Source organism: Zootoca vivipara, chromosome 11, assembly GCF_965207765.1.
Source record: "Zootoca vivipara chromosome 11, rZooViv2.hap1.1, whole genome shotgun sequence".
Classification (NCBI taxonomy): domain Eukaryota; kingdom Metazoa; phylum Chordata; class Lepidosauria; order Squamata; family Lacertidae; genus Zootoca; species Zootoca vivipara.
In genome coordinates, this window is record NC_142594.1 from 37534357 (window position 1) to 37555669 (window position 21313).

Below are 21313 nucleotides of genomic sequence, written 5' to 3' on the forward strand. Positions count from 1 at the left end.
GATATCACACCAAACCATGATTTGCACATACCATCATTTTGAACCTTAGCTATTATGCAGACAACTGCTTGTTCTACATTTTTCTGTGGTGCAGCAGCACCCAGGGATGAAAACATTAACCCTAATTATGATTTCTCAGTGGAGGCATCATTCCTAACCATTGTTAGCATGAACCATAGCTTGCAAACCAAACGATGGTTTCCGATTCCGGTTTGGCAACTGGTCACCATCAAAGAGTTCTCCGTTCAAATAGTGCACCATCCAGATGTCTAAATTGAGCTGTTATTTCCATTTGAGAAGCAATGATGCCTGTTAAGATCATCACCCCATGAGTTGAGTCAAAAGAAGATCTAAATTACTGGGCATGCTCACACCAAAGTAAGCAATCCTTCAAATCTGGGATGGGGAACCTGCTCCTCCAGATGTTGCTGGACTACAACTTCCATCATCCCTGATGAGTGGCCATGCTGACTGAGGTTGATGGGAGTCCAGAAAGTTTAATATTTTATCCACCCATCCTTCCTTATAAACAGGTGGTAGCAAAACTTCCTGTTGAAAATAGCAATAAAGCAAATGCTGTGCCACACTAATGCCATGTGAGCACTTTGACCGTTGGAATTAGCATCTAATGAAGCAGCTAATGTAAGATGGAGCCCCATTGGAGAATATCAAATGCCTATCTAGTCCAACGTCCTGTTTTCCATAATGGCCAACGAAATGCCTATGGGAAGTCCTCAAACAGGACAGGCAGGCAGCAGCCCTCCACAGTGTTTTCTCTCCAGCAACTTGTATGTAGAGACCTGCTGTCTCCAATACAGTGGTACCTCGGTTTATGAACACAATTGGTTCCGGAAGTCTGTTCATAAACTGAAGCGTTCATAAACTGAAGCGAACTTTCCCATTGAAAGTAATGGAAAGTGGATTAATCCGTTCCAGACGGGTCCGCGGAGTACTTAAACTGAAGCGTTCATAAACTGAAGCATGGGTGTAATTGGTTCCGGAAGTCTGTTCATAAACTGAAGCGTTCATAAACTGAAGCGAACTTTCCCATTGAAAGTAATGGAAAATGAATTAATCCGTTCCAGATGGGTCCATTGTGTTCATAAACCGAAAATTCATAAACCGAGGTTCCACTGTACTGGACTTCGTATGTCGCCATCATGGCTATTCATCATCAATAGCATTACAGTGGTTGTTGTTGTTGTTTAGTCGTTTAGTCGTGTCCGACTCTTCGTGACCCCATGGACCATAGCACGCCAGGCACTCCTGTCTTGCACTGCCTCCCGCAGTTTGGTCAAACTCATGTTCGTAGCTTCGAGAACACTGTCCAACCATCTTGTCCTCTGACGTCCCCTTCTCCTAGTGCCCTCAATCTTTCCCAACATCAGGGTCTTTTCCAAGGATTCTTCTCTTCTCATGAGGTGGCCAAAGTATTGGAGCCTCAGCTTCACGATCTGTCCTTCCAGGGAGCACTCAGGGCTGATTTCCTTAAGAATGGATAGGTTTGATCTTCTTGCAGTCCATGGGACTCTCAAGAGTCTCCTCCAGCACCACAATTCAAAAGCATCAATTCTTCAGCGATCAGCCTTCTTTATGGCATTACAGTGGTACCTCAGTTTAAGTACACAATTGGTTCCGGAAGTCTGTACTTAACCTGAAGCGTACTTAAACTGAAGCGAACTTTCCCATTGAAAGTAATGGAAAGTGGATTAATCCGTTCCAGATGGTCCACGGAGTACTTAAACTGAAGCGTACTTAACCTGAAGCAAACTTTCCCATTGGAAGTAATGGAAAGTGGGTTAATCTGTTCCAGACGGTCCACGGAGTACTTAACCTGAAGCGTACTTAACCTGAAGCGAACTTTCCCATTGAAAGTAATGGAAAGTGGCTTCATCCGTTCCAGACGGGTCTGCGGAGTACTCAACCTGAAGTGTACTTAACCCGAAGTATGAGTGTAATTGGTTCTGGAAGTCCATACTTAACCTGAAGCGAACTTTCCCGTTGAAAGTAATGGAAAGTGGATTAATCCGTTCCAGACGGGTACGCGGAGTACTTAAACTGAAAGTACTCAAACCGAAGCGTACTTAAACCGAGGTATGACTGTACTCATCGCCATCCATTGTATTGTAAAGTATAGAATGTTGGACTCTAGGGTTTGAATGACCATTCGGCCACAAAGTTCACTGGCTTACCTTGGGCCAATGACTTACTGTACTTCACAGGGGAATGGAAAACTGTGTATATCACCTTGAGGAAAGGCAGCATATAAAATGTAATAAATTAAAATAATAATTAATTTGTCTAATTTCCCCTTTAAAGATATGCACATGGTCTTGGCCTTCACCACACCTTGTGAAAGCTGATTCCATAGTTCACTATGCACTGTGTGTGAAGAAATACAGTTGTACCTTGGTAGTTGAATGTCTTAGTTGTCAAATAAATCGGCCCCCAGACATCGCAAACCCAGAAGTGAGTGTTCCGGTTTGCGAACCTTTTTTTGAAGCCGAATGTCTGATGTGGCTTCTGCGGCTTCCGATTGGCTGCAGGAAGCTCCTGCAGCCAACTGGAAGCCGCGCCTTGGTTTTTGAACCGTTTCGAGAATCGAACGGACTCCTGGAATGGATTAAATGCGAGAACCAAGGTACGACTGTACAGTACTTCATTTCATTGGTGTTGCCTTTCCCAGCTTTCAACTTCATTGGATAACCCCAGGTTATGAGGGAAGGAGAGAAGCTTCTCTCTATTTACTTTATAAACCTCTAGCACCCCCTCTCTTATTAGCCTATTTTAAAAAAAGAAACTAAAAAGGTCCAGTTGTCACTGCTTGCAGTAATTTTGTCACCTATAATATGTGTACGAATAACAGGTTGTATATATGAGATCTTGAGACTGACTGACTGAGTGAGTAAGTAAGTAAGTGGTTAAATTAAGCAATCAGACATAACGATGGAATCCATTGCTTTGCTGGCTCGGGGCTGTCATGAGTTCATAAGTGTTAGCAGTGAGTTAGAAATGAAAACCAACCCATCAGCAGACTTGCCTGTGATGCCTAGGAATTGTTTTGTTTCACCAAAGCTCTGCGGGTAGCATTCTGCCAGTGGAAATGCAGCTGTTCCCAGTTTCAGATGCTACGCTGTGAAAATGCTTTCAGGCCGTTGCTATAAACGAGGAGCTGATTTTTATGATATCTAAAATGCACTTGATATATGCACATCCTATGCTTAGACTGTCCCATTTGCCCTACACAACTGGAGAAAGACTGGTTTCAAAACAGGAACACTGGAAGCTGTTAAAGAAAGAGGAAAACACAAGCAGATGCTCCGAGTCAGCTAAATCTCTGGCACCTTTTGAGCTTTGGCTGATTATTGTTTAGAAGATGGCTGCTACCTTCCTTCTGGTGTTAAAATGTTATTTTGAATTAGCGCAAATCTGTAAAACATGGAAGGACCCTCAGGTGATTATATTCATGCAAATTGGAGCTGGTGCAAATTCCTCCTCCTAAATATCTCGGTTTTGCTGGAGCATCTTGCCCACCGCTGGTTCCAGCTACTCAAAGTGCTTATTTGCACACACAGATGGTGCACCCAAATAAACCAAAGTAGCCAGGAGTAGCCTGGTCATCTGTGTCACCTCACCCAATGCTGATAGCAAGGCCCGGATGTGTAGCAAGGTCCCTTGTCTGGGTTCTCAGTTGCCATGATGCCCAGCAGTGGGCTGACTGGTGATGTGATGAGTCATTATTACACATTTGCATGATAAGGATTCCGGACTTGCCACGTACAAAAAAAGGATGAAGAATGGGAAATAATAGGTATTTGCATCAAGGGTTCATTAGAAGAAAACAGGTACATGACCACAACACACCTTTTGGAAGGGGAGAAAATGCATGGGAGAAATATGGGAGCACTGGAAGCGCATCTCTTTGCTCCACCCCTGGAAAAAAGCCACAGGACATTATTTTTTAAATATAGGAAATAAGTGCTACTAACTATTATATCTCAAATTCTGGGGTGTTTTTTTTAAACAATAAAATTGTGCTCTCTGCCTCTCATCATGCAACAAAGGAAGAAGGTGTTTCTTGTGAGACAACCTCTGGAAAGCTGAAGAGAAGCCAAAGATGGAGGGGGTGGAAGGGAGAGATGAGAACAGGATTATTTTACATCTCTTATGACTCAGTCAGATGACTCTTGCTGGCATCAAGGAGAACAAGAGAAGCCGGCTCAATGAAAGAGAGCAAATTATTTTGTCCTTCCAAGACCACAGGATTCAGACAATGGGAGTAGAACTCAAAGTGAAAAATTGCCAGTGCTACAGGCACAATGGTACTACAGGGCCTGCCTGTTGAGATGCCAGGTCTCCTCTCTCTCAGTTTGGCACTTACACAGAAAATCAGAAGAGCATGAAAAGCACTTTTCAGTGTACCGTCACCACAGAGGAGCCCTGCGGACTAGACTTCAGGGTGCTTTACCAAATCTGGGGAAGGGGCAGATTTTTCTCATTGCTGCCAGGGCCAACCCAAGACATGCATGAGGCAAAGGACAAGATGACACACACACACACACATGCCCCTTTAGGCTGATTCGACTGGTAGTTGAATATTGCTTCAACACTGGCAAACAGGATAATGCCCTCCCACCACACCTGCGGGAGAAAGCAGGCTGGCTCAGGTGGCTCAGGGCACCCCATAGGGCACTGCTCTCCCCATCATCCTAGCAGCTGCCACCTAAGATGGCTGCTTCACCCTGCCTAATGGTAGGGCCGGTATTTCTTTCTTGCTCTTCTTGCCGACTTGTTCCATTTACCTTTGATTTCAGAATGTGTGCTATGCCAAAAAAGGAAAAGAGGCCAAATCTTTTACTTATTCTTCAGGATTCTTTAAGTGAAGGTTAAAAAGAATCAGGAGTGTTTTGTGGCACCTTAAAAGCTAACAACATTTATTATGGCATAAGGCAAGCTGTCATGAATAACGTTTCATGCATCTGGTAAAGTAGACTCTGAAAACATATACCAAGGGTAGGGAACCTGTGGCCCTCCAGATGCTGTTGGACTCAACCCTAGTCCACCCTAGCAAGCATGGCCAATGATCAGGGATTATGGGAGTTGTAGTCCAACAGCATTTTTACCAACACTGACTTATACCATAATAAATTTGCTGGTTTTTTAAGGTGCCACAAAAGGTGCCTTTGTTTTGCTGCAACAGACTAGCCTAGCTGCTTCTCTGGAAATTAAAGTGTTATGCAGTGAAACTTATCTTGTTCCTGCACCTTGTCTTTGATATCATGGGGCTTCTCTTCATATATTAGGTATTTTAGCTGCATTAAGTGAATACCTAAAATGTGCGATGTGAATGTAACATAGGCATGGTTCGCATATACTGGTAAGCCAAAGTATGACTTACTAGGACCACGCAAACATTCTGGCTCCCTGATAGCAGCTCACACTTGCTTTGCTCCTCCTTGGTCTTTTTAGCTCATTATGGCACGACAGCAAAGCCAAGGTTTGGCTTAGCATGTCGTCCCAATTTGGGCTTAATATTTGAGCTCTCTCCTCCTTAGCCATAATCTGTACCCAAGAACAAACCTCCCTGCGTTCTCCCCAGGAGCCAGTAGGTTCGCACATTCATGCTATGCCACAATTTGGAGTAGTGCTACGTGTGAATGTGGCCAAAAACATGGAGTGTCTTCCATATGGGCATAATTTGTCTCAGGATTGGTTAAAGCACTCTGCTTGAGCGTACACTTAGTAGCAAAGAACAAAAAAATGGTTTGTTGCTATGTAATGTGTGTGGTGACCCTCCATAATTCTTCTTCCTTCAGCAGGAAAGGATGATTCCAAAGCTTTGCTTTTTGGCAACTCAAGTCAACTACCTACAATTGCAACACTTTTTGTTGTTGCTGCTTTAGCTCATCCTTTTCCAGCTTCACCAATGTTCAATTTGGACTCCTGCCAGGTGCTTTCTGCTTCTCTGCTTTCGTAGAACTATAGCATTTTGCCCCCCCCCCCAAACATCCCCACTAGCTTTGAATAAGAGTTTACCAGCCCATCATGCCCAGGAGTATTCTCAGCAGAGCTCCCTGACCCTGAAATTCTTCCTATTGTTTGGAATGAAAATTGAGATTATTACAAGTTTATGTGCCAATATTGTGCCTGTGTGGTCTGAATTAATCAGCCTAGGTGCTCAGAGCCTGCAGTTACTGTTGGTGGGTGTTCAGAAGTTGATTACTTTAACCTCTTAACTCCTGATGAAACTGGGGTCGATTGATGAAATACTCCCCCCCCCATAGTAAATATGGAGCAACAGCCGATCATGGGGTGGGGCATCACCACACACAACATACCAGGAAGAATAGGGAGCATTTGATGGTGTGTGTGCCCCCCCCCACATCCACACTCCACAGTTCTCAAGCAGCAACGTGAGAAAGTGTTTTGCATCCCAGAAAGGAAGTGTGCATGTGCTAAAATGTACAAGCAAATAAAATAATTTTTTTGAAAAACCCAGTCTTTTGAATGGACATTTCTTTGATGGTACTTATCATTGTTGAGCCGCTTCTGAGCTGAGCTGAGAACTTTCCCATCACTGTCACTTCAGAACAGGTGGAAGTCAAAGACCCCTTTCAAACTTGAAAAGTAGAGGAGGGCAGCAGTACTACTGTGCCAAGTTGCTCAGATATTATTCAGTTAACATTTTTTTTTCGCTGCAATTCTGGATTGCCCCGGACTCTCCCTCCCTGCATTGCAGTTCCATGTACATTTACCTGGGAATCAGCTCCACTGGACAAGTGACTTAGCTCCTCAGTGAATTGCTCTGTTGCCAAAACTCTTCCTTTCTCCGGTTTATGATCCGGCAAGCCTGCCAAGATTGTAGCAGTAGTGCACTCATTTATCTATTTTTGTCTATTTTAGTTTCCAATTCGTATCTCAGCCTAGCTAATTTTCTCCAAGCTTATTGCTTGGCATGCTTTTTAGTGTCTTCTTTTATAGATTTCACAAAGGCTGCAATTATGAACCTTAATTTAATTCTGCTTGGGATTTGCCAGATGCTTTTCCTGCACAAGGCTCCCTTTCCTTAAGAATGCACAAACAAGGAGAGTTTCCAAGAGATAGCCTTCCTTGGTTTCGAAGTGGTGGGTGGAAGCACCTGTAAAAGGTCTTTGTGGGGCACAGCTGCAAAATGTACCTGCGTAACTTAGAAATGGGCATCCCGTGTTTTCTACTGCTTAACTGTTTGAACAGGTGATAACATTCCACAGACAAATGGGCTCTTGGAAGAGTTACATAATACGTTTGACTTTGAAAGTGTCTAGCCTTCTCCAACCCATGCCCCTCCAGATGTTTTTGGACTCCAGCTCCCATCACCGAGTCATTTATTGGGTAAGGCTTTCTTAAAATATAATGGAACATGATTCTGGGGGATGTTAGTGTTTATAAAGGTGCTATACAAAATTTATAGAGGTGCTGGAGGAGACTCTTGAGAGTCCCATGGACTGCAAGAAGATCAAACCTATCCATTCTGAAGGAAATCAGCCCCGAGTGCTCACTGGAAGGACAGATCCTGAAGAAGAGGCTCCAATACTTTGGCCACCTCATGAGAAGAGAAGACTCCCTGGAAAAGACCCTGATGTTGGGAAAGATTGAGGGCACTAAGAGAAGGGGACGACAGAGGATGAGATGGTTGGACAGTGTTCTCGAAGCTACCAACTTGAGTCTGACCAAACTGCAGGAGTGCCTGGCGTGCTCTGGTCCATGGGGTCACGAAGAGTCGGACACGACTAAACGACTAAACAACAACAATACAAAAACCAAGAACTCTCTCCTGATAGTGGTGGAGAAAGCTGCTTGGGCGCCTGGGGTGGCGCGCCCAGGGGTGGGGCGGGGTGAGCCGCCTATAGGAGCAGGGTGCACTGCGGGGCCTCCAGAGTCTGCCTGCTTCCTCCCACTCAGCTGCCCTACAGCTGGGGGGGGGGGAGGCAGCAGGTGAACTGTTTGGGCAGCGCAGAGCCTGCGCACACTCAAGCCACCGCGTCTCTCCCAGGAGAGACACGTGGCTCGGGTGCCCTGCAGGCCCCGTGGTGAGTGCCTCCTGGCATTTTGTCACCCCCCTCAGTGGTGACACCCCCTTTCCTCCGCCTCTGTCTCCTGAGCAGCTTTGCAATACTTTCTGCTCAACAGGTGCCAATGTACCTTTGAGTAGATTAGTGAATGGTGGGCCTGTGCGGTTTGATGCAGGGATACCGAAGAAGGATGTCTAAAATGCCAGAATGGCCAGTTCCTTTGCTAAAGAAAGGGGCAAACGTACAACACAACCTGTAAAACCCCACTGCTGTTACAGACGCAGGTCAGACACTGCAGCAGTGAGAGGTTGTCTTAACCAGGAAAACATTCATTCATTCATACAAAAGACAGCATATGTGAGTTTGGCAAAAACCTCCTGTCAGTCCACCTGCCGATGAGGGCACAGGGGGCAGGCATCCAAGTCTCATGGCTAACTCCCCTGCCTAGGCCATGAACCAAGTTTCCCAAGCCCACAGATAAGTACAACATTAAAGCAAGCCAATTAGCATATATCAAAGCAAGTGTGAATAAACTCATTGAGCTCATCCTTGCTCATTTCCCAGCAAATCTACACATTTTATCCTGCAAGTTTGACTTACTCAACTGTAGTAGAGTTGCCAACATTTTTATCGGCACCTGTTTCTGTGTCTCTCTCTTACTGCAGTGTGATCTGATTAGTGGACAGTAATGCTTATTAGTTGTCATCATGCAATGGGCATTTTCACCAGTAGATTTTCTGTATAGCAAGCTGCTATGCATAGGGGAAGGACAGAGCGTTTCTTAACTGGTCACGTGGCAAGCAACCCTAAAAGTCAGGTGGCATTTGCACAAAACAATAAGCCAAAGTTCTTGACTTAATAAGCCATATTAGCCTCATTTTCATGTCACAGTAAACCATACTATGGATTACTGGGAGTGCACAGCACAGCAGCAAAGCCAAGATTTAGGTTAGTGTGCCATTCCAGCTGGGAACTGCAGTTAAGGTCAGTCCTCCTTAACCATGACCTGTAACCATAAGACAAACCATAAGGCAGATCACGGTGTGAAAGAAGAAGCGATCTCAACCACAATCCTGGTTTCTGACAGCATGCTAAATTTAGCTGCTCTGCTGCACTGTGCTAAAAGGCCAGGAAAGAGCAAAGCAAGTGTGAGCTTATCTCTGGGCATCAACCCGTTTGTGAGGACCCAGTAAGCCATGGCTTGTGCTTCCTCTGGCAAGAACAGATACTGTAAATAAACCAGGAAAGGGATAGGTTTTCATTACTGGTATATCTAAACCAGGCATGTCAAACAGGTAGATCGTGATCTACTGGTAGATCACTGGACATCTGCAGTAGATCACTGGTAAATCATTGGCTCCCCCCAAAGAAGCTGAACAACTGTGGCTCCCCTAAAAAAAGCTCAACATTTTACCTTCTCCCTGAAAAAAAACTCAACAACTTTGACCCGAACCCCCCAAAAACAGGCCTGCCTCCTTCCTAAAAAAAAGATCACTGCTGGTTTTTTTATTCTGTGAGTAGATCGCAGTCTCTTGGGAGTTGGCCACCCCTGATCTAAACAATGGCTCATGCTGTATTTTACCTAGCAAACCACAATTGCTAGCTAGCCTTAAACCGTGTTTTGCTGTTGGCTTGCTGAACATGGTTTGTTAGGGTGAAACAAGCAATGATCCTGAGTTCAGTTGTAATGCTAATTTATTCCCTTCCTAGTTTGTCTGGCTTTTTCTGCCAGAGAGGAGCAAAGTGGGATCAATTCAGAATGCTTTTTATGACTCAAAGCCACCAGTGATATGGGGCTCCAGGTGTTGTTGGACTCCAATTCCCATTAGCCTCAGCTAGCACAGCCAGTGGGTAGGGATTATGGGAGCTGTAGTCTAGCCTTAAGAACTGTCTGCACCCATTTCAGAGACCCTGTTAAAATGTCTACCTTTAAAAGCCATTAGATCAGTGAGCCTTTTCAGTGGTGGCCCCACAATTATGCAATCCATTTCCAAGTAAAGTCAGGTGAGCTTTTTTCCTTTGCCAGCTTTAAATGAGCCCTTAAAGACCCATCTTTTCGTTGTGACCGTTGTGGGGCTAATCCAGGTTATCAGATAGATGGGTTGTTTTGCTGGCATGCTATCTTGTATGTTCCTGGGAAGTGCTTAGCTTTATTATTATTATTATTATTATTATTATTATTATTAGTAGTAGTAGTAGTAGTAGTAGTAGTAGTATTTTACTGGTTTTACTGTTGGATTTTAAAGGCTTGTATTCGTGCATGGTTGCAAACAGCTTTGAGAGGTGATTTTGCCTTTTTTCTTTTTTTAAAAAAGGTCCAAAAGCCTTTTAATCAAATAATTAAATAAACGTGGCTGAGAAACCTGAGCTACTTATTTGCATACAGATATTGTCCGGAAAGAGCTTTGACTCAGAACTCAGGATTTCTGTAGGCTAGAATTACTGTCCTCCCAGGACTTGTAATCACTATCAGTAATGCTGCCTGGTGGAAGAGCAGCTTCATGGCATTGGATGGAAAAGAACTAGGTTTGACTCTCATCCCCAGGCAAACCCATCACCTGTTGGGGGCCTCAGAGGGAGAGAGAGAGAGAGAGAGAGAGAGAGAGAGAGAGAGAGAGAGAGAGAGAGAGAGAGAGAGAGAGAGAGAGAGAAGCTTAGGGGGCTATTTCAGCAACAGCCGCTGAAGCCGACAGCCGCTTTTGAAAATACTGCCCACTAGTCTGCTGAAAACTTTCTGTCTGTTTCATGCAGACTCTCCCTGCCCTCCTGGAATGTAGTTCGCTTTTGAAAGGAACTTTGTAGTGTCAAGGAGGAGGATAGATTTTCCTTTACGGGGGGTGGGGTGGGGTGGGGTGGCGGGGAGGCTGCTGTTTTTTTTTTTCCCCTGGTAGTTTTCTAAGCTGCATGTTTTTTGGCTTTTGAATCAAAAGTTTGTGCAGTTTTGAAAGTAGGGAGGGACAATGGAGGAAGCTGAGAGCCAGAAACCTGAGCCGCTCCTGGCTTGTCCGAGAGACAGCAGACAGATGAAGGGTGAGTAACAGAATCATGCGTAGATGGAGTTGCATTCAGCCTGTCCCTCATTGCTGCTTTTTATATCTCCATGACAGATTATATGGAGCAGATACTTTATATATTATGCTGCGGCTGACTGTTTTTTCTCTGTTTCTTACATCTGACTTTCTCTTGGGAAATACTTTTCTTGCAGAAAGGAAGTGAAGGGTTCAAGAGGTTTTGTTTTTTGTTTTTTGTTTTGATGCAAACATTTTACGAAACACAAAGCAATCTATGAAAAGGGAGGGTGTTATCCCCCACAGTGAAGGGAGGCCATCCTTCTAATATTATGTTTTCCAAAAATGCAATAAAAGTAAGCTTCCTCCTCGTTTAGTTCAAGTGAGGGTTTCATTTTTGAGCTCAAGTTTTAAAACTCAGCAAACCGCTCGGAGTTTAGTGCTATTCCACGGGAAAAAAATATGAGTGTGTCTTGGAGTGCATCCAGAAATTATGGACACATAATTCATGTCAGGGCATATTTGGTGTCCTGCATACCAGTTTCACTCTGTTTTGTCTTGGATATGGTGCAAACTACATTCTTTATAAGAACAAACATTTTGGATTGGGCAGCAAGATATTCCTAATTTGAATCTGAAGTAGAAATTTTGTGTGTGTGTGTGTGTGTGTGTGTGTGTGTGTGTGTGAGAGAGAGAGAGAGAGAGAGAGAGAGAGAGAGTCTTGTTATTGTCAGAGCTAATCCCTGATGACTTGGCAGGGAAGACAGACCAGAAACGGTTTATTCATTCATTCATTTATTTTACAGCTTTTGTGTACCACTTTCTGTCACTGGTAGCCTAAAAGTGATGGAGCATCAATACAAATCATAAAATGCAATTAGTAAGGCAAATTTGGGCTTGGGTCCTGATGAAGTAGCAAAACTGAGCAAACTCTGGTGCATTGGTCTTCTGCTGTGGTGGGTCAGGGGACTAACTCCCAGGTCACAGGCAAATCTGTGGTGGGTTGCAACAGCTACTCTGCCAGCATGGAAATATATGGCTAAAACAAATAAGAAATGGTCCCCCCAATTCATGTTTGGGTTAAAGGGGGTGGGGGTGGAGGCTGCTCTAATAGTTGACCAGAGCTGTGGTCAAGACTAACCGTGGTGCCTTTACAATGGGTGACATTGGACTATGCTCTGGCTGTGTGATGTGATATATAAATATAATAAATTAACTTTCTCTGGCCTATTGGTGTTAAGAGCTTTCCTTGTTGTGGCTGGCCTCCTTGCATTTTCCTGCTTTGGGCAAAGCTGGGTGACAGTGACACACACTGGTGATTGCCAATTCTGCAGACCCACTACGAGCGCGAAATATGCCCCTTATATACCTGGCTCTTCTCCCTCGCGTTTCCAGTAGAGATAGCAAGTCAGATCATTTATAATGCCTCAAGTCAGCCTAGCATATTTGATTTGAACTATATGTCAGCAATTGGGAACCTCTGGCCTGTGGGCCTCATTGGGTGCCATTTGGCCCGGGAGGTTGTTTTGAACAAGCAACACCCAACTGCCCCACACCTTTGCATCATACGTGACATCAAGCATGGGGCAGGTGAAAGTGTGGCTCTTGCAGGTTGCCGGCACTTGCAAAAAGGCAGAGTGCTTTGGAAGTGCTGCTGGTGATCGTTGCCCGCAAAGCTTGGTTCCTTTTGCCACAGTGCTTTGCTATTTCATCCAAATGCTCAATGCTGGGTTACCCAGTAAAACCCAATTTTATGGAACTCCTTTCCTGCTGAGCCCAGACAGGTCCCCTCCCTACTGAATTTCCTGTGCCTACTGAATATTTTGTTGCCCCAGCAGGCATTTTAATAGAAGTTCTTTTCCTTTTTGAATTGTAAACTGCTTAGAGACTATTGTAAAGCGGTAAATAAATTGTTTAAATAAAAGTATTATGGCAGGGGAATCCCACGGGGCCAGATCTAGTTCTCTCTTTCTGCTCTATGCAGACTTATTTACAGTATCTATAGCTGACTCTTCACTGAATATCTTCAGTAACAAAGCAAGGAGTTTCGTGTATATTAATGCAACACTTTCCAGAGCTCAAATAGTGGAATATTTGGACACATAATGTGGGAAGTCCTCACATTCTCACTGCCATTCTTAGCCAAGTAGATTCAGCTTGATTGATTGCTTACTGTTGTTTTTACATTTTCTGAGAGAACAACTGTTATTTTTATGTGTGGGATGGAAAGAGTTTCCAACTGCTTAAAGCAAAATAAAGAGATCACATTGTAAGCTTCGTAAAGGCAGTTTCACAACTTCTACTCGTTTCATGGATGTGTAGTAAACAAACATATGCATAAATCTAAACATTCCTGAGCCTGGGAACGAACTAAACTTGGTGCAGTGGAATGTCAAAGAGGCTGCAGTGTAATAACAGGGAGCATCTCTGGTCTTGGAAGCTATACTGTATATGAAATTCTTACTTGATGGCGCCGAGTGCCTTCCATCAACTTCAGGTGGTGGTCCAGCTGCGCCCCGTCTGGAAAGGGATAGCCTAACTTCTGCCGCCTATGCTCTGATAACCTCTAGATTAGATAGCTGCAATGTATTATATGTGGAGCTGCTTCTGAAGATGGTTCAGAAACCTTTCAGCTGGTGCAGAATTTGGTGGCAAGGGTGCTCACCAGGGCAAGATGGTTTGAGCATATAACGCTGATCCTGGCCCGACTAAACATCAGGAATAATGTTCTGACTCCCACAAGAGGTGGTGGGCTCTCTTTCCTAGGAGGTTTTTAAGCAGAGGTTGGATGGCCATCTGTCATGCATTCAGGGCTTTTTTTTTTTACAGCGGGATACTCAGTTCCAGCACCTCTCAGGTGGGTGCCGTTGCTATTCTAAGAGAACAAGGGAGGTGTTCATGGTGAGTTCCGGCACCTCTTTTTCTAGAAAAAGAGCACTTCATGTGTATGATATCGGGTGTGGGGCTGGTGGACATGGTTTGTGGGAACAGGCCACACTGGGACCTATGTCAGCAGTCATTAGGCCCAGGGGCCCACCAGTGCATTAATATCACCAGGCATTGATCCAACACAGCTTCATCTGAGTCAGATGATTAAGGAGATGCCTAACCAGGCCAAGGGAAGGAAAATCCAAAGGGATTTCTCCCCTGTATAGAAACATTAACTGTGCAGAGAAAAGGTCAAGTCTGAAGCAGCCTTTGTAGATTTTGATTAGGTGTTTCTGAGTTGCTGTGCAGACAAAAGCCACAGAATTAGCTGTCAATGTGAGCCTTCAATGTGAGCTTTAGATCAGGAGTGGAGAACTGGATACAGCTCGTCAGCTGGATCCTTCATTTCCCCATCTTGCGTGGGCCAACATTGAGGGGCACACACCATTGTGACATCAGGCGGCAGCTTAAAAGGGGCTCACTTTTGAAGTCCATTTTAGACACTTTCATCACAAACCGCTTGCAAACGGACTTCAGAGCGGTCACAACCATGTTCTTACCTGACGTCAGGGATGGGGCAAGTGGTTTGGAGGAAATGACTTCAAGGGCAAAATTAGAGGGTGCTGCATAATTAGGCCCACAATCTGGAGGTTCCCAACCCCTGCTGTAGTTACCTGGGAGCCCCAGGAAGTGTCCATAATGAACTTGTTGGCATAACATGCCATTGGCTTTGTGATCTTTAAAACAAGGAAAGGTGAACTAGATATTTGAATGACTGCAGTGCCAGCAAGCCAACAAGCCTTTTGATTTGACACCATAAGCTCAGCTGACAAAGAAGAAAAACATTCCCACATTTAAAGTGTACCACATTAAAGCATTAACTCTAAGCTTTTTTTTTCTTTGGTGATCTACCATGGAGCTTGGCAGTCTCCAGGAGCACTGCAGCCTGGGACTCTTATCTTAGCAGCATGCTATGGTAGAATTCTCTCCCTCCCTTGACTTTTCAGGCAGGATTGTCCTCAAATTATTGAGATTGGATGTTTTTGTAATTATGCTACACATGGAAAATATTTCATCCTCCAACAGCCCCTCAGCATGTGTGGCAGCGGCTGTACTCTAAACCCCCCTAACTATATAACAATTTAATATAAAGTGCTCAGGAATGCTGACTGGCTTTTAAAGTGTTTAGCAGATCCAAATCTCTCTGCCCTTGAATCTCGTCTTTGAGCCTATTGAGAAATAAAACACCTAGGGTTGAATTCATTGGTACCCCTCTATTCCCAGAAACACTTTTGAGCCAGTGGACTCCTTTGCTAGCAGAAAAGGAGGGGAGCCCTCCATAGCCCTCTGAGGCTCCTAAAACTCTGCCCCAGTGGGTTGGTGGATTCTCCAGAGCAGTGTGGAAGGTTGATGGAGGCCTGCAGGACAAAGGGGGAGCTGGCATCTTAGTTATTTTCATGGGTCTATTTCTTTATTATATTTCTGTTGAGTCCTTCCTCCCAAAGGAGCCCCAGGTAGCAAACAACAAAGCAGCAAAACAATGCAATTTATTTAAACAAACAAGCAAGCAAACAAACAAACAAACAAACAGGAATGCATGAAAATATTTAAAAGGCACATGTCCTCATAGCTAATGATTTCCTGGTTGGCAGGACCAGTATCTTCCAGCCACTAAGTCTTTGATTGAACAGGAATGCTTTTAATTTTTTCTTGAGTGTTAATGAAGGAGACAGGCACATTTCACTGTGGTGGGCATTCTGCAGACCTGGGATCTGCCACCAAGAAGACCATGCCATAGGTCAGCATCTACCAGGCAGCCTCCAGCAGGGGCTCTTCTACTACTAAGGACTCCCTTGCTGAGTGTGGAGCCCAAGATGGTTGATATTGGCGTGGGGGGAGGGGAGGGAGGTGCCCTCAGTGAAATAATGTGCTTTGAGGTCAAAAGCAGGAGCGTTATGGGATGTGAAGGAATAACTGACACGGTTGAACTCTACAAGTTCTCTGCCGTTAGTGCAGGAAGCTGCCCTGTAGATTTGTCGATTGATGTAAATATTGGCTGGAGAAGTCAAGGAGTGTGCTAAAACTGCCAAATATGGCAAAAGCAAAGGAAAATATTTCGTAGGGGGACATTATGGAAGTGGTGTTAATTAAGAGAAAACAGTTTCTATAATAGTAGGATGTGCAGGTGAATCATTTGAAAGAAGTGCTGGTGTCACCGGTAAGAGCCTGGGAGATAAATCAGAAAGTCTCTGCTGCTAATCTCTCCTCTGCCTTGAACTCATTAGGTAGCCTTTAGGCAAGACACTCTCTCAGCTTCAGCCCCAGCACCTACAATATAGGGGATGATACGGTAGTGCCAACTTATCTTAATGGGTTGTCGTAAAGATTGCATGGCATATTGAAAGTACTATGCAAATGTTAAGAATGGTGGTGGTGGTGGATGTAGCTTTTAAGGTAGTGTGGTGTAGCCAGTGTGGTGTAGTGGTTAAGAGCGGCAGACTCGTAATCTGGGGAACCGGGTTCGCGTCTCTGCTCCTCCACATGCAGCTGCTGGGTGACCTTGGGCTAGTCACACTTCTTTGAAGTCTCACAGCCCCACCCACCTCACAGGGTGTCTGTTGTGGGGGAGGAGGGGAAAGGAGATTGTTAGCCGCTTTGAGACTCCTTCGGGTAGTGATAAAGCGGGATATCGAACCCAAACTCTTCCTCTTCTTCTTCTATTTGATGTGCATTCAGATGGGAGTGAGACTTGCTTCCAAATATGCGGAGAGTCAGGCTGCATGATTCCCATCCTAAGCATACTTATAAGAACATAAGAAGAGCCCTTCTGGATCAGACCAAAGGCTCAACTGGCCCAGCATCCTGCTCTCGCATTAGCCAACCAGCAGTGTCCAACTCTGCAACTCAGCCATGAAGCTCGCTGGGTTACCTTGAACCTGTCGCTGTCTCTCAGCCTAACTTCCCTTGCAGGCTTGTTGTGAAGATGACATGGGGGGTTGGGAGAACCATGTACACCACCTTGAGCTCCGGAGGAAAGGTGGGATATAAGTTTAAATGAATAAATGCCGAAGAGAAGCCCATGAACAGGACTTGTGTGAAAGAATATACCATTGAAGCCAATGGTACTTAATTCTGGGGTTGGGGAATCCCTGGGTAGGATAGTGTAGCAAAACAACAGTTGGATGCTCAATTATTGTTATTATTATTATTATTATTATTATTATTAATAAATTTATATCCCACCCATCTGGCTGGGTTTCCCTAGCCACTCTGGGCAGCTTCCAACAGAAGTATTAAAATACAATAATTTATTAAACATTAAAAGCTTCCCTAAACAGGGCTGCCTTCAGATGTCCTCTAAAAGTCTGGTAGTTGTTTTTCTCTTTGACATCAGGTGGGAGGGTGTTCCACAGGGCGGGTGCCACTACTGAGAAGGCCCTCTGCCTGGTTCCCTGTAACTTGGCTTCTCGAAGAGAGGGAACTGCCAGAAGGCCCTCAGCACTGGACCTCAGTGTCCGGGCAGAACGATGGAGGTGGAGACGCTCCTTCCTTAGTTTGCTTAAATCTAATTGAGCTCATTTGGATTTGCATTTTAACACCAATGCCTGCAGTCCTATGCACATTTATTCCCCATCGAAGTCTTGAGTCAGCTTGCACAAGATCAGAGTGCAAAAAATAATTGTTAATTTTGGGGAGAGCCATGACTGTCTGTTAATAGCAGGTAAGGTTACAGATAGACTTGGAAAGCATCTTAAGTGGTTATGTTTCTCATTTTGCTCTCCACGAGCCTATTTCCCTCCCCCTCTCCTATTAGGTATTAGATAACATACCTTCAACCTGCATTTTTCTTTAGGGCCCTGAGGGGGGTTTGTATTCTTCTGTTACCTGCAGATAAGTTAGCTGTAAGATCCATGCTATGCCTGTGTTCATTCCACAAAGCTACCAGTAATAGGCAGACCTCAAAGTAGATTTTAAAGTTGTAAGAGTTATCTGACTCCCCCCCCCCACGGCATCCAGTTATTCTTTCTCTCCCCCTCCCCATTGCATAGACTTGCTTTTATTTCATTTCTCAAAAGAATGGTTTATTGAAAAAGTGACACTATATTTTCCAGTCTGCTGTCTCAGAGAGGCATAAAATCCAAGTGAGATCCATGAAATTTAAAACCATGGCTATGGTCTGAAAACGGGGGTGGGGTGGGGGGACAGGGAGCAAAGAAAAGAGAAGTGCTTTTTTCTTATTATTTCACAGACGTTTCGGAACATTTTGAAAACACACTGAAAAAAGATTAAGTATTCAAACTCTACTGTATGAAAATAATTTTATCATTTGCAATCACCAAAGGAAGGCTCATTGCAATCCCATTAAAAAGTACTGGAGTGTTATGATTTTTTTTAAATAAAAAAAGTCTTAAAGATTTTAAAGTTTAAGGAAGAAAGGGATCTACCACTAATTCCCCCTCCCTATTTCAGTACAGAGAACTTCATAGCAAGGACATGGTTTGCTTATTGATCCGTTTTCCATCCAGCATTTCACATTGTTTTATATAGCTTATGCAAACTACTATTTTAGTTCTAGTTACAGGTAGGTAGCCGTGTTGGTCTGAGTCGAAGCAAAATAAAAAAATTCCTTCAGTAGCACCTTAAAGACCAACTAAGTTTTTATTTTGGTATGAGCTTTCGTGTGCATGCACACTTCTTCAGATACTTCTTCAGATACTGTGTATCTGAAGAAGTGTGCATGCACACGAAAGCTCATACCAAAATAAAAACTTAGTTGGTCTTTAAGGTGCTACTGAAGGAATTTTTTTATTTTACTATTTTAGTGGTCGTCTTAGTTAAGCCCAATCACATCACTCCTCATTAAACGGTGCAGAACCATATCCTTCTATGCTATTTTTAAAAAGCCATGTACATTCACACTGAAAAATAAACTTTCTTCTTCTTCTGGCTTGACTGCTGAGATTCTGTTTTGATCATATCTCACCTTTTTGATTTGCAGACCAGAAAAGCAATTTGCATGCAACCTCGTTAGACGATGCAGAATACCTGTGGCCTAAGGAACTTGGTGCTTCTGGAAACAGCCAGGCTTCTGCAAAGGCAGGCCGCAACATTCCTCGGAGACACACCGTAGGTGGCCCTCGAAGTTCCAGAGAAATTCTGGGAATGCAGGCATCAGATATGGACAAGAAGAGAGAAGCTTTCCTAGAGCATCTGAAGCAGAAATATCCCCACCATGCCACTGCAATCATGGGGCACCAAGAAAGACTGAGAGATCAGGTAGGGGAGACAAAGCAAATGTTTACAAATGTGGATTTGGTTCTGATGCTAAAACCCTTGTGCATATTTATTCACACATGGAATTCTCATGCAAGTGGGCTTTGCTGCTGAATGGGAACGAATTCATGGAGCTCGTGCTGATACTGAAGCCAGTCGGGGAGCCCTTACGCTTGCAAGGAATCAATATGGAGCTTACGTACATGTAAGAAGCTGCCATATCAGACTGATAAAATACAGGAATTGCTCGGTCTTAGAGAATCATACAGTGCAGCTACATTTCAGAGTGCAAGCAGGAGAGAGTTTGTCTGCAGGAAGTTTTTTTGTATGAGGGAGCATGCACGTAGAAAACTAACCTGTCTGGGAAAAGTATTCTAATCTAGCATGTTTAAATGGTTTGTTTCTTTGTTTTGTTTTGTTTTGGTAATTTTAGGGTTTATAAATACTAAGCACCCAAATATTCAGTCCTGCCGCTTCTGCGGTCTGAAATGGTATAGTCTAGCAAGAGTTGCTCCACTGCCACCACATGACCCACCTGATTGTGTGTTTTCTATTGGCTGAAATTCTTTAGGACAAAATTACAGACCACCTGACTCTCTTGAGTCAGGGGTAGCCAGTGTGGTGCTCTCTGGATGTCGTTGAAAGAAAGCTTACAAACCATGAAGGTGTGTGTGATACTTGAACTGACATATCATTGTTATAAGGCTGTTGATCCACCTCTGCTTCTCAAGGAAGGAGTGATGAACAGAAAGGTATTTCTAAGCCATGGGTAGCTAACATGGTGTCCCCCAGATAATAAACTACAACTCCCATCACCCCATGCCATTTGCTATGCTGGAATGACTGCAGTTGCAGCCCATAACATCCAAAGGTCATCATATTTGTAAGCTCAGCACAGGGTTTGGGTTCCAAATCATAGGGTCATATTCGTAACGTTTGCATAGAGTCAACCCATTGGTTCATTCATTTCAGTGGGTCTGCTCTGAGTAAAACCAGTTGGATGCAATCCATGAGTTGGTTGTGAGCTTTGAATCTGAGCCTTTATCAACCTGCTGTGACAGAAGTATTTTAACAGGCTCTGAGGCACCAGTTTTGCTCGACTAAACACAGTTATAGGACATGGGCATGAAAGCACAACCTGCTTCTTTGTCAGAGCTAAGCCATAGGCGGCTGTTGAGAGGGATGCAGGAGCCGGGGACAAGCTGGGAGCTGGAGCCCAAGGGCTGGAACCAAAGTTGGGATTATTATTCGACTCTGGGTTTTCAAGACAAATTTGTACCTTGCTGAAATGGGCATATGGGGAATATTCAGTGACTTTTAAGAAAGGGCAAAATTCTCAGAACTTTTTCAGGGGTGCCACCTTAATGAGGCATGCCAGAGGTGGGACAGGGCAGACCCCTGTTCCAAATTCCTTTCTTCTTGATCATATTACCTAGCAAAAGTTACACTGGCAAAAAGGGTGGTCCAAGTCAAATTATGTTTTAAAAGCTTGGTTTCTCTCTGCCAGGCTTTGGTTAGCTTAGCTGAAAGGAGTTTAGAATATGGGAAAGTTACACCAGTATAAATTATACTTGGCTTCCTATAGTTTTGATTGTTCTGTTAGATTGGCCCCCAGAAATTGATCAATGAAAGCTTAAGATGACTGGTGTGATAATTAAAACTAGCAGCCCTACTATCAATTTGGGCGGGCTTTTACTGGCTGTGGCTAAGCAGCCTGAGGTGGTGACCGGAATGTGGAAATTAAATTTAGTACTGAGATCCTTGGTCAGCCCGCATTATGTCATTACAAAGTCTTCAAAATGATTTTAAGATTGAGGGCGGATTCCATTTTCCTACCCCACCTTTTCAAAAGCATGCAAAGTCAAATAAAACATCCACAGCTGACTCTGACAATTCCTCTGTGTCTGGAATGTGTCACTTGTTAGTGACGTTACTGAGGGAGAGGAAGCGGAAGACAGATTGTGAAAATAGCTACTATCTAATCAAAGAGCCATTTTCTGAATGACACAACTTAAATTATAGACTGAGAAAATGCAAAACCCAGATGCTCTG

General features: G+C 44.1%; 1 protein-coding gene across 18 annotated transcripts in view; it reads left to right on the top strand.

Annotated features, from left to right (window-relative positions):
• The window catches only part of KIAA1217 (KIAA1217 ortholog), a 360449-nt gene that overhangs the window by 158069 nt on the left and 181067 nt on the right, over positions 1-21313 (top strand). For 13 of the 18 annotated variants that reach the window (XR_015946371.1, XR_015946372.1, XM_060280825.2 and 10 more), the window contains one exon: positions 18987-19264. Coding sequence is in view for 16 of the 18 variants with exons in the window: in XM_060280825.2 (XP_060136808.2) it covers positions 18987-19264 (278 nt within the window). In the remaining 2 variants the exon portion in view is untranslated. Of the gene's footprint in view, positions 1-10649; positions 11082-18986; positions 19265-21313 lie in introns of those variants that run through there. The other 5 variants (XM_060280832.2, XM_035129888.3, XM_060280830.2 and 2 more) reach the window with 3 other exon arrangements.